Below are 17,580 nucleotides of genomic sequence, written 5' to 3' on the forward strand. Positions count from 1 at the left end.
ACTGTATTTCTACAGAACTTTTAGACCCTTTAAATACTTAAAAAGAATTTCGTAAGTATGCTCTAAATCAAATGACAAAGCTGATGTTAGTAGATCTTTGGAAAGAGAAACGGAAGGTCTCAGATCTGAAAAGTTATTTCTGTTTCGCTTTCCGGTCTGTTTATCTTTCCCTTCACCTCTTTATTTTCTGGTTATCTTTCAGTCCAGATCAATAGACTCAACCCAAAGCATTGTTTGTCCATTTCCCCCCCCCCCCCCCACAGAATCTGCCTGATAGGCTGCGTTTCTCGAGCATCTTGTTTGTTGCTCCAGATTCCAGCATCTGCAGTATCTTGCATCTCATCTTTCCACAGATGCTGCCTGACTTGCAGCATTCCCAGCATTTTCTGTTTTTACAGTTGTACTCTGATAATTCAGCATCCTCAGGACCTTGATTGTGCCAGGCTAGTAAATTCTCCTATGTTATTAAATACTTAAATGCAATTTTCTTACACTTTCTTTTAACATGCTACCCAGTGAATAATGCATTTCCTGATCAGCCTGGTGAGTTTAAAGGGAGTGGGAAGTACTGTATAAGAGCACTCCAGATCCTACATCTGGCTGCAGGCCCACCCAGCTCCCTGACTCATGGTGTTCTAGACCCCACCACAACTCTAGCGGCACATTGGGCCCAAAGTCCCAACACTAGCCCTAGCACCATTTTGAACCTTTGACACCGACTGCATTTCCGCATGCACTCTAGATTGGAGTTTTGTTTCAATTGCTCTACCGTGCTTTCCAGAAGGGAGCTTTGGGAAAAGGCAGCTTGCTGGGTGGGTCATGTACGCAGTGATTTTTCAAATCTTGCAGCAATGTGATAGACAGCAACCAGTGATCTTCTCGGCCGACCTGACAGTTCGCTGCAGTTTTTGTGCATTGTGAAAGGACGCTGCACCAGGCCATCGTGTGAGGATGCTCACAAACAAGGGAAAATCTGCAGATGCTGGAAATCAGAGCAAGACACACAAGATGTGAGAGTGCTCTCTACGACAGCAGTGTAGAATTGCACCAGAACATTCTGAGGAAAATAGATTGTACCATCTGCTGCAAGAAGTACATACTCTGCTGAGCCTTTTTTGTTAATGCAAGAGGTACGGTGCTGCCACCTGAGCTCCTGTGAAATAATGAAGCCCCAGGAACCTGAATGTTGAAACAGTGCTAACCGGAGAGTTGTTGATGATGAGTGGAGATACATTTCTCATGAAGTCAATATTAGTTCTGTGGGCACTCCCAGATGATAGATCTTTAGGATTTCTAGATGATTGTTTGCTGGATTATTGAAGTTTTATCTAGATTTTGAATAACTATTTAATCGATTAGAGATAATTGAACCAAGATGGACAGATGGATTTAAGGTATAAAATCATCATTATCTACATAAGTGGCATGCCATGCTAAAGTGAAAAGGGGATATAAAGGAGTAAAAGAAAGGGGTGGTCTAAGCAAAGTCTTTTTACTCCATCACACGATTGCACATTTCTTCACCAGTGACAGCAACTAGACTTCACTGCTCCTTACCCCACTGATAGTGCTGTGCTGCTCTTTCTCGAAGTTACTCCAGAATGTTGGTTAATCAGGTGCTCTGACCTCCATGTGGTCACATGACCACTCAAAATGATTTTGCAACATCCCCAAGGGCTAGCTCTCCTGTACGTGAGTGATTTTGCCAAGGGTTTACCCCAGCAAATGTAGGGTGGCCTTTCAAGAAGCAGGATGCCTCTGGCAAATCTGCTTACGAGGGGTGAATGGCAGCTGCAGTTGGCAAGAGGAAATTAGGTGGCCGAACTGAGAGGCTGAAGAAGGGGAAAGTGAGCGTAGGGGTGAGAGGATGAATAGAGACTGAGAAACAAAGCTGAAAAATGACCACGGGCAAAATGAGAGTGAGAAATCAGAGAAAGGTAAATCAGTGCTTGGAAGAAACAAAACAGGAGGGAAATTGAGGACGAGAAATTAGGAAAGCTGTGAGGGGGATGGAGCGGAAATAGTTCAGGAGATAAACCAAGGTAGAGGGAGGGAACTGGCACCCTCAGTTGAAAAACAAACTTTATGATTCATTTTCCAGTGTTCTGTCCAGAGAACTCTTTGTACTCCATTCCACTGCTGCATGTTTCTTCATCAATGACAGTCAAGTCACTAGACTTCACTCATCTCTTTCCTGGTTGCTCCTCCAACAGTGGTGTTCGGTTACTTTTACTGCTCTGTGGTAGATGGACCTATGAAGCAAAAGAGTTTTGGAAACAGAATGCTTAATGTAGCTTTACTGTGAACTGATTGATGTGCACAGCCTTAAACCAGAGAAAACACTTATTTCCCTATCTCATTCATGAGTCAAGGAGACCATTAGAGTTGCCACTTCATTAATACAGGTTGACAGATTCAGGGTATGTCTCAGTTATTCACGTTCTCATTCCCGAGTTGGTTAAAATACCACATTCAAAGACTGAAGCTCGGAAACCCAGCAGAGTGCTGAGGGTGTGCTGCAGTGTTGCAGGTTATCTTCCTCATGACATGACCCTGAAGCAGTACCCCATCTCCTCAGTCGGTTGCATGCATGGAATCCCGTAACATTGTTCAGAAAATAACTAGTTATCTCAAATATGCTGTCCAACTTTTATATCTTTTAACACATTCAAACATTCAGAGTACATCTACTATCAAAGATGCATACAGTATACAACCCTGAGACTCATCTTTCCACAGACAGCCATGAAGCAAAGAAATTATGGAACCCGTTCAAAGAAAAACATCAAACCCTACACCCCCCTCATGTGCAAAAAAGAAACAAATCATGCAAGCAGAAAAGAAACAGGTGAAAAACACAGAATATAAAATACAAAATCAAAAGGGTCCAGGCATGTTTAGTTCAGCTCAGTCCAGTTCAATCTAGCGCTGTGTCATTAGTTACTGCAGGCCGCCCTGATCAAAATTGCCCAAAATAGCAACAAAAAAGAGCGACCAGAAACCAGAAACACATCATAATGTGAACTACAGAGTTCAATCCAAATCCACGTCAATTAAACCTCGCTCAAGACCCAGGACTCCAGCACAACCCTCAATCCTCTGGCAGCATTGAGACAGAGGGGGAGAGAGAGAGAGAGAGAGAGATTTCAAATGTAGAGACCTTCCTCCAGGAGCAGTGGGTGAGAGGGAGAGAGAGAGATGGTTACACACTGACACCTTCCTCCAGCAGCATCGAGTGAGAGGCTTGTAGACGCCGCTGAACACCCACTTGCCTTACGCTCTCGCCTCGATGATTTCAATCTTCCTTGATGCTTTAATTGGTGAGATTGATGAGAAATGGAGTTGGTCATGGGCTTACGCCCCTTTTCCAGACTTCTTGGCCTCGAGGCTTCACATTTTGCTTCGCCTCGCCAATCTCCGTTTGAAGGGGCAGAACACCAGATTGCTCGATCGTCCCAAACACACCACCAAGATGCAGATCAGAGCAGCAGGACCGCAAGTCCTAGCAAACTCGTCACCAAATTCTGATACTTGGGAGTCCATCTGCAACTGCATCCTTGACTTAGTGACCAACACACTGCTGTCAATAAGTATAGGCAGCAACACCTCTGCCACATTTATTCTTAACAACGGTGCTGCACAAAGCTGCATCCTCAGCCCCAGCAGAGAAGGCAAACCTTTTTAAAAACATGAACCCAAATTGGTAATAATCTACTTTAACTCTTCTCTTGCATACTTGGTAATTTTGAGCAAAGATTATCCTTGATAAATGAATTTAGTAACAATAAATATGGACCTTTGAGGAAAAAGGATGTCTTGTTGTTTATTTATGTGTATTCATTGTTATGTTAATAAAAGTATTAGAGACTGATTGAAATAAGTCAAGCATTTTAGAAAAACTTAAATTATGAATATTTTAAAAGGGCAATTGAAAAATACATTATTTATGAATAGTATTGTTATTGACTATCCAAATACTGATGTGTATACCAGGTCTGCAAGGATTTCAAAGTGTATTATAAGACGTAGGAGCAGAATTTGTCCATTCAGCCAATCAAGTCTGCTGCGCCATTCCATTGTAGCTGACTTATTATTCCTCGCAACCGAATTCCCCTACCTTCTCACCATAACTTTTGACTCGCTACATCAGACGTCATGTGATGTCCCACGTTCTCGCAATTCTCCAGTGGATGCCAAGTCAGCATGAGACACTTCATGTGACAACATCTCCCGACACTCAGGCTGTAAAAAAAATCATTCACTGCTTCATTTGGCAGTCAAGTTAATAGTTATATATCTTTTCATTATGGGTGGGGTTCAAAGAATGGCAGTGTGGCACTGCATGCCATGTGCCAACAGAAGGTTTGCACATACCATCTTGGGCAAGTGTGCCATATGTTTGACACCTGCCCTGGACACTCATAACTGGGGCTAAATGTTGCTTTAAAGCACCTTAATAGTTGTAGATGATACTATTGTAGTGTACCGCATTACAAATATTGATAAGTCAGAGTACAGGAAGACATTAATAGGTTCTAATGAGATCCTCACTCATTCTTCTAAATTCCAGTGGGTACAGGCCCAGAGCCAGCAAACACTCCTCAATCCTGGAATTATTTTCTTGAATCTCCTTTGAACGCGCTGCAAGATCAGCACATACTTTCTTAGATTAGGGGACCAAATTTGCTCACAGTGCTCTGTGAGGTCTCACCGATGCCCTGTAAAGCCTCAGCATTACACCTTTGTTTTCATATTCTCATCCTGTCAAAATGAACACTAACATTGCATTTGCCTTCCTCACCATCAACTGAATCAGCAAGTTAGCCTTTAGGGAATCCTGCACGAGGACTCCCAAGTTCCTTTGCGACTCAGATTTTTGAATTTTCTCCCTGCTTAGAAAATAATCTGTGCTTTTATTCCCTCTACCACAGTGCATGATCATACACTTCCCAACACTCTGTTCCAGCTGCCAGTTGTTTGCCCATTCTCCTCAGTCCTTCTGCAGCCACCCTGCTTCCTCAACACCACCTGCCCCTTCACCTACCTTCATATCGTCTGCAAACTTGGCCACAGAGTCATCAAATCCATCATCCAAATCATTGACCTAGAACATAAAAAGAAGCAATCCCAATACCAACCATTGTGGAACGTCATTAGACACCAGCAGCTAACCACTCTTTGCCACATGCCAATCAACCAATGCTCTATCCATGCTCACACCATGGATCCTCTAATACCATGGGCTCTTAGCTTGCTAAGCAGTCTCATGTGTGTAGCACCTTCAAATGCCTTTAGAAAATCCAAGTACACAACATCCACCAATTCTACTTTATCTATCCTGCCTGTTATGTCCTCAGAGAATTCTACCAGATTTGTCAGGCAAGTTTTTCCCTTAAGGAAACCATACTGACTTTGACCCATTTTATCATGTGCCTTCAAGTACTCTGAAATCTCATCCTTCACAATCGACTCTTAACATCTTCCCAATCACTGAGATCAGGTGATCTGGCCTATAATCTCCTTTCTTCTGCCTCCTTGATGAGTGGAGTGACACTTGCAATTTTCCATTTCTCTGGAACCATGTCAGAATCTGGTAATTCTTGAAAGATTATAACTAATGCCTCCACAATTTCTCCAGTTACCTCTTTCAGAACCCTTGAGTGTAGTTCATCTGGTCCAGGTGACTTACCCGTTTTCAGACATTTCAGCTTCCCAAGCATCTTCTCCCTAGTGATAGCAACTGCACTTTTGTGCCCTCTGACACTCTCAAACATGCGGCATACTGCTAGCGTCTTCTACAGTGAGGACTGCTGCAAAATACTTACTCAGTTCATCTGCCATTTCCTTGTCCCCATTGTCATTGTCATTGTCTCTAATGTCATTTTCTATTGGGAAAATATCTACTCTTGCCTTTATTTTATTCTTTATATATCTGAAAAAAAACTTTGCTATCCTTTTTGATATCATTGGCCATCTTACCTTCATATTTCATCTTTTCACTCCTTTTGGCTTTTTAGTTGCCTTCTGTTTGCTTTTAATGGCTTCCCAATCCTCTAACTTCCCTCTAATTTTTGCTGTATTATATACCCTCTCTTTTGCTTTTATGGTAGCTTTCTGTCATCCTGTCTTTAGAATACTTCATCTTTGGGATGCATCTATAACGCACCTTCTGAATTGCTCCCAGAAACTCCAATCATTGCTGCTTTGCTGTCATCCCTGCTAGTGTCCCCTTCCAAACAACTTCGGCCAGCTTCTCTCTGATGCCTCTGTAATTCTCAACACACCACTGTAATAGTGATACATCTGAATTTAGCTTTTCTCTCTCAAATTGCAGGTGAATCCTGTCATATTATGATCACTGGTACCTAAGGGTTCCTTTACCTAAAGCTCCCTAATCAAATACTGTTCATTACACAACACCCAATCCAGAATAGCTGATCTTTAGTGGGCTCAACCACAAGCTGCTCTACGTAGCCATTTCATAGGCATCCTACAAATTCTCTCTCGGGATCCAAAATCAGCACAACTTGATTTTCCCAATCTACCTGCATATTGAAATCCCCCATGACTAGTGTAACATTGCTCTTTTGACATGAATTCTCTATCACCCATTGTAATTTGTAGTCCACATCCTGGCTACTGTTTTGGAAGCCTGTATCTATCTAACCTTGCAGTCATGCAGTTCCTTAACTCAATCCACAATGGTTCTTCATCTTCTGATTCTATGTCACCTCTTTCTAAGGATTTGATTTCCTTTTGATACAATGTCTGTCCTTAAATGATAAGCTCCCAACTCTAATCGTCTTTCAGCCAGGACTCAGTGATGCCCAAAACATCATACCTGCCAATCTCTAGCTGCGCTACAATATCATCTACTTTATTTCTTGTACTGCATGCATTCAAGTATAGTCCTATATTCATCACCTTTTTTGATTTTGTCTTGCTGTTACACTGCAACTCAGTCCAATAACTGCAATTTTGCCTTATCACCTGCCTGTCCTTCCTGACAGTCTCACTACACACTGCATCTGCTTGTATATGAACTGCCCCATCCTTAGCACTATCACTGTGGTTCCCATCCCCCTGACAAATCAATTTAACCCTTTCCCAACAGTTCTACCGAACTTACCCGCAAGGATATTCGTCCCCCTCACATCCAGGTCATTCCTTCCCCAGGAGAGATCCCAGTGATCCAGAAACCTGAACCCCTGCCATCTTCACCAGTTCCTCAGGCACGCATTCATCTTAAAATCATCTTATTCTTGCCCTCACTGGTGTGTGACACTGGCAGCAATCCAGAGATTACTACCCTGGAGATCCTGCTTTTCAGTTTCCTACCTAGCTCCCTACATTCACTCTTCAGGACCTCCTCACTTTTCCTACCTATGTCATTGGTACCAATATGTACCAAGACTTCTGACTGCTCACCCTTCTCCTTTAGAATGTTGTGAACCCAATCTGAGATGACCCTGACCCTGGCACCTCGGAAACAACATATCATCTGTGTTTCTCTATCATATCCACAGAATCTCATGACTATGGAATCCTCGATCACAACTGCAGTCCTCTTCTCCTCCCCTTCATTCTGAGCCACAGTGCCAGACTCAGTGTCAGAGACCCATTCGCTGCAGTTTTTCCCCGGTAGGTTGTTTCCCCCAATGGTGTCCACAGTAGTATTTTTTATTGAGGGAAATGGCCACAGGGGTACTAGAACCATAGAACATTACAGCACAGTACAGGCCCTTCAGCCCTCCATGTTGTGCCGATCCATATAATCCTCAAAAAAAGGTACTAAACCCACTCTACCCCATAACCCTCTGTTTTTCTTTCATCCATGTGCTTGTCCAAGAGGCTCAAGAGGCTGTTTTAGCCTCCACCACCATCCCTGGCAAGTCATTCCAGGCATTCACAACCCTTTGTGTAAAAAACTTACCCCTGATGTCTCCCCTAAACTTCACTCCCTTAATTTTGTATGTATGCCCCTCTGATGTTTGCTATTGGTGCCCTGGGAAACAGGTACTGACTATCCACCCTATCTATGCCTCTCATAATCTTGTAGGTCTCTATCAAGTCCCCTCTCATTCTTCTATGCTCCAAAGAGAAAAGTCCCAGCTGTGCTAACCTTGCTTCATATGACTTGTTCTCCAATCCAGGCAACATCCTGGTAAATCTCCTCTGCACCCTCTCCATAGCTTCCACATCCTTCCTATAACGAGGTGACCAGAATTGATCACAGTATTCTGAGTGCAGTCTCACCAGAGATTTGTAGAGTTGCAAAATGACCTCTCTACTCTTGAACTCAGTCCCCCTATTAATGAAGCCTAGCATCCCATAGGCCTTCTTAACTACCCTATCAACCTGTGCAGCGACCTTGGGGGTTGTATGGATTTGAACCGCAAGGTTCCCTTGTTCATCCACACTCTTAAGTAACTGACCATTAATCCTGTACTCAGTCTTCTGGTTTGTCCTTCCAAAATGCATCACCTCACACTTGTCCGGATTGAACTCCATCTGCCATTTCTTTGCCCAACTCTGCAGCCTGTCAATATCCTTTTGTAACCTTCGACAACCTACAGCTCCATCCACAACTCCTCCAATCTTCGTGTCATCTGCAAACTTACTCACCCATCCTTCCACCTCTACATCCAGGTCATTTATAAAAATCACAAATAGCAGGGGTCCCAGGACAGATCCCTGCGGCACTCCACTAGTCACTGACCTCCGGGCAGAATACTTTCCTTCCACAACTACCCTCTGCTTTCTTCCTTTAAGCCAATTTTTTATCCAAACAGCCAAGGTTCCACTTATCCCATGCCTCATGACTTTTTGGATGAGTCTCTCGTGAGGGACCTTGTCAAATGCCTTGCCAGTGTAGAGTAAACTTGACAGGCTACTCTACATTGACAGCTTATTTCCTTTCTATCTCCTGACAGTCACCCAGGTACCTGTCTCCTACACCTCCCTGTCGCTCCTATCTATCCCCTCCTCAGTTTCCCGAAAGAGCCAAAGGTCATTGAGCTGCAGCTCCAGCTCCTTAACACGTTCTGTGAGGAGTTGGTGCAGATCTGGTTGTCTGGGAGGCTGGAGGTTTCCCAGAACTCCAACTTCTCACAAAGAGAACAGCACACTCCCAGGAGCCATCCTCACAGCACTATCCATAACAGAGGCAGAATGAAGAGGAAGGAGAAACTTTGCAGAAACTTACCTCACCCAAGCCTGATAAGCTAAAACCTCCTCACTCCAACACTGGTCCACTTACACAATTGCCACTCCACTTCTCCCTGCCTTATTTTTATTTGCCCTTGCTAATAAATCATGATTTGATTGAACTGCTGGAACACGGAAAGTCAGCAAGCACTTCTTTTATAAACCTTACTCATGGACCTGTGAATTGCATTCTCTGGTGTTCCCTATCTGACTGGGGTGCTAGAAAATGCTGAAAGCCCGCCACTGCTCCTTTCTTAAACTTCACTCACAGACCTGTGAGTCGCCTTCTTTCTTGTTCCCAATTCGACTGGGCCGCTAGGTGAAAAATACCCTTGGGTATGATAACATGTACTGTTGACTAACAGTCTATATGGCCTTGCACCTTCCTGCAACTGGACTTTCTCTGTAACTGTTACACTTTCTTCTGCTTTTGTTTTACCTTATCCAACCTCAGTGCACTATGCAATGAATTGAGCTGAAAAAGAAATATGCAAGACAAATATTTCACTGTACCTCAGTGTGTGAGAGAATAATAAATCAATTCCAATTCCTCAACCAAAAAATATATTATTTATTCGGTCAATATAGTATTGTTTATGTAAGCTTGTTCACACATGTTTTGTAACATCCTTTGCTTTTAATGTTGTATAATGCATATTTATATAGTTTGAATAATGTAAGTGGCCTTCTCTATCCAAATAAAGTACAAGGGTTTCCTGACTGAGGCATAGGCCAAAACTCCACCAATGATTATTTAGCAAGTGAGACTAACTTGTGTACCTGTCCCCCTCCAGCACACCAAATGCAGGCAAATTTAAATTTATGCACCTGCTACTTCTACAGTAATGACACTTCAAAAGTACCTAATCAGTTGTTAAACCCTTGGGTGTGCCCTTAAAGGGCATGTCTTTGTATTCAAAATTCAAGTTTTCTGTATCACACATGCATCTTAAACCTTTAGTCACTGTTGGGGGAGCACACAGCAGAAAAGCTTGAATAAAAACATTTCTTGTTTAATTAAGATGAATAATGAAAATCAATTCAAATTTGAACAAAATGTCATTCAGATGTGCTACTCCTTCCTCTGTTTAACCAGAATGAGGGTATGTTATTATGGGCAGGGTCTGTTTATCATTTTCTGTTTAAAAAGGTAATCTCGGACTATTTTGTCACATCAGTAGAGATGAATGTTTAATGCACACTATCATCTGAAAATGAAAGACTATTCATTTTTTTCAAGACCTTCAAATACTTCCCCTCTTCATTTTTTTTCTCTATAATAGTGAAGAAGTTATATGTGGAACAGCTCTGAGATGTGGTTGTTTAAAGATATAATTTGAACACTTGGAGAAGAAACCACTATGCTGTTTCTGCATCTCCATTGCTGTTAACGAATTTGTATTAAATTATTTCACATCTGCTCCATACCCATCTCAATAAAAAAGCTGACAACCTTTCAGAATATTGCTTTGGATTTATATATGATCTTGGAGTGATTGTATTAAAAAGCATACATTAATTGATATCTATTCCAAAATTGCTCTCTCTTTTTCATGTAATTATCTTTGCATTTATCTTATATAATGCCTTTGTAAATCTAAGGAAATTTAATTTTACAAAGAGAGCAGGAAAAATAATTTTTTAAATTTTCTTTTCAATCCAGGTTTTCAGAGGAGAAATCGCTCCCATGTCAGAGAATGTGACTCATATGAATGATCTCGCTTCTAAGTTTGTGCCACCTGATCTCCAACTATCCCCATACAATCTAAATCAGCTGGACGATCTGAACACAAGGTGGAAACTCTTACAGGTGGGTTCACAATATGCAAGCCCAATAGCAGCTGCTCAGTTAGTTCCATGTTTTCTCATAGCACTCCATTCTATTGTTGGTGTAAGTGAGCCATGTTTATCAGTAGGGACAACCTTCTGGAAGCAGAACAAAATAAATGCCCTTGTAAAGACTCCGCAGAGGAAACCTGTCAAATCCATTTCTTGCTTCTGTATAGTGAAAGGCTGAAATTTTTGAAAATGTCTTTTTACTTGTTGATCAATTTGTGCTGATGTTAGAAGGTTTGCATTTTAAGCAAATGTAGTTGTGCACCTCACTGTTCAAGAGTTTGATGTTGGCATTTTAACAAAGGCTGGTATTTACAAATGCTTGGCACAGTATTTTTTTGTCTTCAATAATGTACTTGTTTGTTCTCTCCTCTCCTGATCCAAACAATTCAAGTGTTTGCTGGTGGTGCTTTTCTAAAGGAATTGTCCATCTCACACAGATATTCAATGTTTATCTGGATTTGAGAGCAGAATGCTGATAGCTCATTGGACTACTTGTTGATGATGACAGGCTGTTGATATTCAGAGATAACGACTGCATTCACACTAACAGTGGGGTTTGGTAGGTGACAGCTGTAGGTAAGGAGATGTGGCCATTTTCCATATTGCTTATCTTTGGAAGCACTAGCAATCCCTGGCTGAGTCAAGAAGGATTCAGGATGCCCCGAAGTGCTCTACAGCCAATGAAGCAGACAGAAACATAGAGATCTACAGCACATTACAGGCCTTTCAGCCTACAATGTTGTACCAACCATGTAACCTACTTCAGAAACTGCTTGGAGTTTCCCCACCGCATTACTTTCTATTTTTCTCAGCTCCATGTACCTGTCTAAGAATAAATGACCCTATTGTATCCACCTCTACCACTATCACTGACAGTGCATCCCACGCACCCACCACTCTCAGTGTGAAAAATTTACCTCTTACATCCCCCTTGTACCTACTTTCAAGCACCTTAAAGCTATGCCACCTTACATTAGCCATTTCAGCCCTGGGAAGAAAGCCCCTGGCTATCCACATGATCAAGCCTCTCATCGTCTTATACACCTCTATGAGATTCCCTCTCATCTTCCGTTGCTCCAAGGAGAAAAGGCCAAGTTCACTCAACCTGTTCTCATAAGGCACACTCTCCAATCCCGGCAACATCCAAGCAGCAGTGCACACAACAACTTCCCACAAATAACAAAGTAAAAATAACAAGGTAAACCATCAGTAGTTTGTTGATCAACACTTAAGTATTTCATTGGGGTGACCTTGGACCATCCAATGTATATGTATTGATGGAAGAATCAGTTTTTGTAAATCTTAGTTTGGAGAAAATTAACCTATTTTGCACTGGTGTCTTAGTGTTGTGTTTGTTTGGATGTTTGGTTCTCACTTATCATCAAGCCAAGTTTGATGGTTTGGTGATTGAAAGCATATTTGTAGATGTTTGGGATTTCTTAGTCAACTTGGACTAGTTGGGCCAAAGGGCCTGTTTCCCATGCTGTATAATCCTATGAACTTAACTGAGCCAACAGAGATGCACCTTAGTTGTTTAGACCACTGATGTTTGGGGAAGGTTATATCGGTAATGACTAATGACTATCACCCGGTAGCACTCACATCAACAGTGATGAAATGCTTTGAGAGGCTGGTTACGATTAGACTGAACTCCTGCCTCAGCAAGGATCTGGACCCATTGCATTTTGCCTATCGCCACAATAGGTCAATGGCAGATCCAATCTGAATGGCTCTCCACACGGCTTTAGACCACCTAGACAACATAAACACCTATGTCAGGATGCTGTTCATTGACTATAGCTCAGCATCTAATACCATCATTCCCACAATCCTGATTGAGTAGTTGCAGAACCTGCGCCTCTGAACCTCTCTCTGCAATTGGATCCTCGACTTCGTAACTGGAAGACCACAGTCTGTGCAGATTGGTGATAATATCTCCTCCTTGCTGACGAGCAACACTGGTGCACCTCAGGGGTGTGTACTTAGCCCATTGCTCTACTCTCTATATATACATGACTGAGTGGCTAGGCATGGCTCAGACACCATATATAAATTTTCTGACGCGACAACCATTGTTGGTAGAATCTCAGGTGTACAAGAGGGTGTACAGGAATAAGATATGCCAACTAATGGAATGGTGCCGCAGCAACAACCTGGCCCTCAATGTCAGTAAGATGAAAGAGCTGATTGTGGACTTAAGGAAGGGTAAGACGAAGGAACACATACCAATCCTCACAGAGGGATCAGAAGTGGAGAGAGTGAGCAGCCTGAAGTTCCTTGGTGTCAAGATCTAACCTTGCCCCAACGTATCGATGTAGTTATAAAGAAGGCAAGACAGCGGCTATACCTTATTAGGAGTTTGAAGAGATTTGGCATGCCAACAAATACACTCAAAAACTTGTGTAGTTGTACCATGGAGAACGTTCTGACAGGCTGCATCACTGTCTGGTTTGGAGGGGCTACGGCACAGGACTGAAAAAAGCTGCAGAAAGTTGTAAATGTAGTCAGCTCCATCTTGGGTACTAGCCTACAAAGTACCCAGGACACCTTTAGGGAGCGATGTCTCAGAAAGGCAGCATCCATTATTAAGAACCTCCAACACCCAGGTCATGCCCCTTTCTCACTGTTACCATCAGGTAGGAGATACAGAAGCCTGAAGGTACACACTCAGTGATCCAGGAAGAGCTTCTTCCCTACTGCCATCCAATTCCTAAATGGACATTGAAGCTTTGGACACTACCTCACGTTTTTTTAATATACAGTATTTCTGTTTTTGCGTGTTTTTTTAATCTATTCATTGTACATAATTGACTTACTTGTTTATTTATTATTAATTTTATTATTATTATTATTATTTTATTTTCTCTCTGCTAGATTATATATTACATTGAACTGCTGCTGCTAAATTAATAAATTTCATGTCACATGCCAGTGATAATAAACATGACTCTGATTCTGATTAAAATTACACTCTCAGACCTTTCCACAGCTATAAATCAACTGCATCTCAGGGAACCAGCTAGCACATCTTAAGCTGTGATGATGAACCTTCATCCACTTAAAAGTGGTGTATCTGCTTGCTTGAGAGTTAAGTCTGCCGAGTCCTTCAGAAGATCGTGAAATCTGTATTTCATTAAGTTGATTTAGAAGTACGTTGCTTAAAGAGAGATTGCTTTAAAGGATTATGAAAACAGAAAAGAGAATTGGAGACTTGCTGTGAGTTTTGTGCATTTGACACAACAAAGAAGGAAGGAGGCTGGAATTGATCAGTGACATCCAATGCCATGTTTTGCGTATCTGAAAAACAATCACATGATGTTTGTATGTTCTTGCATGGCCTGTGTATTCTAAAAGCCTCCAGTGAAGAAGCAGGACATGGCAGTCATGCAAGATCTGTTTTTACACTACTTAAAGAAGATCAGGCTAAGCGAAAAGATTGCGGACACAAGAGAATATTGATGCTGGATGTTGCAGATGTGAGTCATCCATGGAGGAAGTGGACAGTGACTGATTCAGGCTGATTTATCTGGACTGCAAACCCAAGGAGTTGTAACACTGGGAAACTATTTCAGGCAATTAATGTGCTTAACTGTCTGTTCCTACAAATCGCACACACAGTTCACAAACACCCCAACTCCCCGACCACAATACAGTACTGACAAAAAGAATCCACACAAATCCCAAGCACACGTGTTGTCTGGAAACATCTAAAATCAGCTGCCCTTATCCCTCTATAAACTCCAAACTCACATCCACCCCTCTGATCGTGGTCTGATGACTACCAAACTTTAAAGGACTCAATGTGCTTCACCGCTTCATCCCGACCTCTCCTTCAACCTCTCCACATCCCTGGCCTTGCCTTATGCCCAGATTCTCCAGCCTCATTCAGGTCCCGCTATATGCACCCTTATCCTTACAATCCAGTAATACCACCCCTTCCCAATTCCTGACCACCATATCCCAAGTCCCCCTGTGATCTGCAATGCCCAAATGGATCCAGCACTTACCTCGGATGTCTTGATTTTTCCTCAATGAAACTCTTCTATTGCCATACAATACATTGGCATTTGCCCTCCTGGGATTTATTCTGGCACAAATCAAACCATTTTTAGTTTGATAGGTGCCAGTGAACTTCTAGCATTGGACTGTGAAGTTTGTCAAGCTGGTTCCTTGAGCTTTGTTCTTGGGTCATGACACACCATGAAAGGATCTGTTATAATATTTTAATCTGACAATTCTTACAGTCTCCTGCTTTTCTCATATCACTACATATCTATTTTCATAGTCTGAATTGCCTGCATGAATTGTGTTGGCTTAGCATTTTTGTATCAGATAATAAAGAAAAGAATTCTGTAGCATTTGTGAATAGTCAACTTGTTTAGATCTCATCTATCAGTTAAGAAAGCTAGGTAACATGTTAACCAGGGTGGAAAATCATCATTGCCCTACAATTCTCATGATTTCAGTAGTTACCCTGAAGCACCTGTTGGGCTAAGTACCATGCTGACGTGTCCCCAGCATCTTGTAGTGCACATTGAAAACTGATTTCAAGTCAAAAATTGATCCATGCAGAGACAAGCAGCTGCTGATTCTGGAATCTGGAGCAACAGACAATATGGTGGAGGAACTCAGCATGTCAAGCAGCATCTGTGAGGGGAAAGCAATTGTCAGTGATTCAGGTCAAAACCCTGCAACCTGCTTAATTCTTAAATTTGTTTCACGTGGATAAAAGATGTTCCAATACCTTTGCTGTTTTATCAATCATCACTTTAGCTCAGCTTTCCCACATTTCAAAATTTTCCTGGCTACCGGCTTAATCTGAAACCTTTGCATGTGAAAGGGCTAAATTTAAAAGCTCTCCCTTTTTCCCTACCTTTGGAATGTTAAACCTTTTCTATTTACATTCACAATGAGTAAATACTCAAATGTACGTGAAGCTTTGTCATTATTTTAATAGGGTAAGGATTTGATAATAGTATCTTCCAGTGTGGAAATTGATCTTTTCTTCATGTATCTTTGTGTACTTTTCTATCATATAAAATCATAAAGGTCACAAGCAGGAAACGGCTTCCTTCTGCTCCATCACAAGATAACTCGCAACAACAATAATTCATAACAACAAACTTCTCTTTGTCATCTTGTATACTGAACCACGCACAGCTAGCCTTCTTAAAACTGTATCTATCTAAATCTCTGTTCTCCACATTCTAATTTGCACCATCCCATAGACTTTCGTGCCCTTCATTGACTCCATGCTCAATAAAGCCTCAAACTTTAAGTTCTCATCCTTAGTTTCAGATCCCTGATGCTCTTGTCAAGAATGTCACCTAACCTCTGGCCCCACAAACTTTGAATAACCCAATCCTCCAATTATCACCTGTTTCACAAGTTTCTTTTGCTGCACTGTTGACAACCAGAACTTCAGCTGCACAGATCCTGCAATGCCACCGCTAGACATTCTCTCATTGTGGCTTTTCCATGAAGATGCCCTTTATGTGAACATTTATGTCCTGATTATTATAACTTTCTGTGTCACTTTAGTCAAATATTCCCATGATGCACTTCGTAACACACGTAAACAAAGTTGTTACTGATTTCTGTTTTTGCTTCTTTGCCAGTTAACAAACATTGAGCAAATTTCCATATCTTGATTTAGTCACAGAGCTGCTTTCTGTGGTATGACAGCCAAGATGAGTATATTAAATACATAACTCTAATACAATTAACTGTGCACTGCTGTAAATTTGCACTGAAAACCCTCTAGTATGGTATTTTTGGTGAGGTTTCTTCATGACAAGGATGCAACCTCATCTCTGATCATACAATCCTTGAAGAAGAACCGATGCAAACAGCATCCAGCATCGTTCTGCATCCTGCATCGACTACCACTCAGTCCCTATTCTGGTTTAATGAGATAGACCAGACAACTCTCAATGGGATTTATAGGAAGATGTTTCTTGCTTGGCATTGAGGCCTGCCACACTATTGAGGCTGAGTTTTCTGATATTTTACTAAGGGATTGCACATTCTCATGCCCCTGCCTGTAAAAGTAGAATATTCTCCAATTACAGTGAACGTCATCTCAGCTCACTTGTACACCAGGAGAAGCTGCAACCATGCCTCCTCTATCATTGACTTTGCAGTTTTGTCTGGTAGTATTTCTAACTGGGATACTTGAACTTATTTCTGGGATTGTTTGAGCTGATGTCTTTTTTGGAAGCAACATCCAGTCTTGAGGCTGTATCAGAGAATTTTCCCCAGTTTGGAGAAGTCAGATCCTTGATGGCGGGGGTTTAAGGTGAGGGAGGAATGTTTAATGGAGTTGTGTGGAGCATTTATTTGTTACACAGAGAGTAGTTGGTGTCTCAAACACATGGCTGGGGTAAGAGGTGAATGCAGATACATTGAAGACATTTAAGAGACATTTATAGACATGAACAGGCAGGGGACAGAGGGGAAAGGACCATGTGCAAGCAGATGGGTTGAGTTTAGATGGGCATGATGCTTGACACAGACATTGCAGACCAAAGGGCC

The 17,580-nt window shown here is 41.9% G+C and overlaps 1 protein-coding gene across 10 annotated transcripts in view; it reads left to right on the forward strand.

Moving 5' to 3' along the window:
* Positions 1-17,580, forward strand: part of dmd (dystrophin) — a 1,939,431-nt gene that overhangs the window by 1,746,046 nt on the left and 175,805 nt on the right. For all 10 annotated transcript variants that reach the window (XM_059968142.1, XM_059968139.1, XM_059968147.1 and 7 more), the window contains one exon: positions 10,871-11,017. In XM_059968142.1, the coding sequence (XP_059824125.1) occupies positions 10,871-11,017 (147 nt within the window). The remainder of the gene's footprint in view (positions 1-10,870; positions 11,018-17,580) is intronic.

The sequence above is a fragment of the Hypanus sabinus genome, chromosome 4 (assembly GCF_030144855.1).
Source record: "Hypanus sabinus isolate sHypSab1 chromosome 4, sHypSab1.hap1, whole genome shotgun sequence".
In the NCBI taxonomy this organism is placed as follows: domain Eukaryota; kingdom Metazoa; phylum Chordata; class Chondrichthyes; order Myliobatiformes; family Dasyatidae; genus Hypanus; species Hypanus sabinus.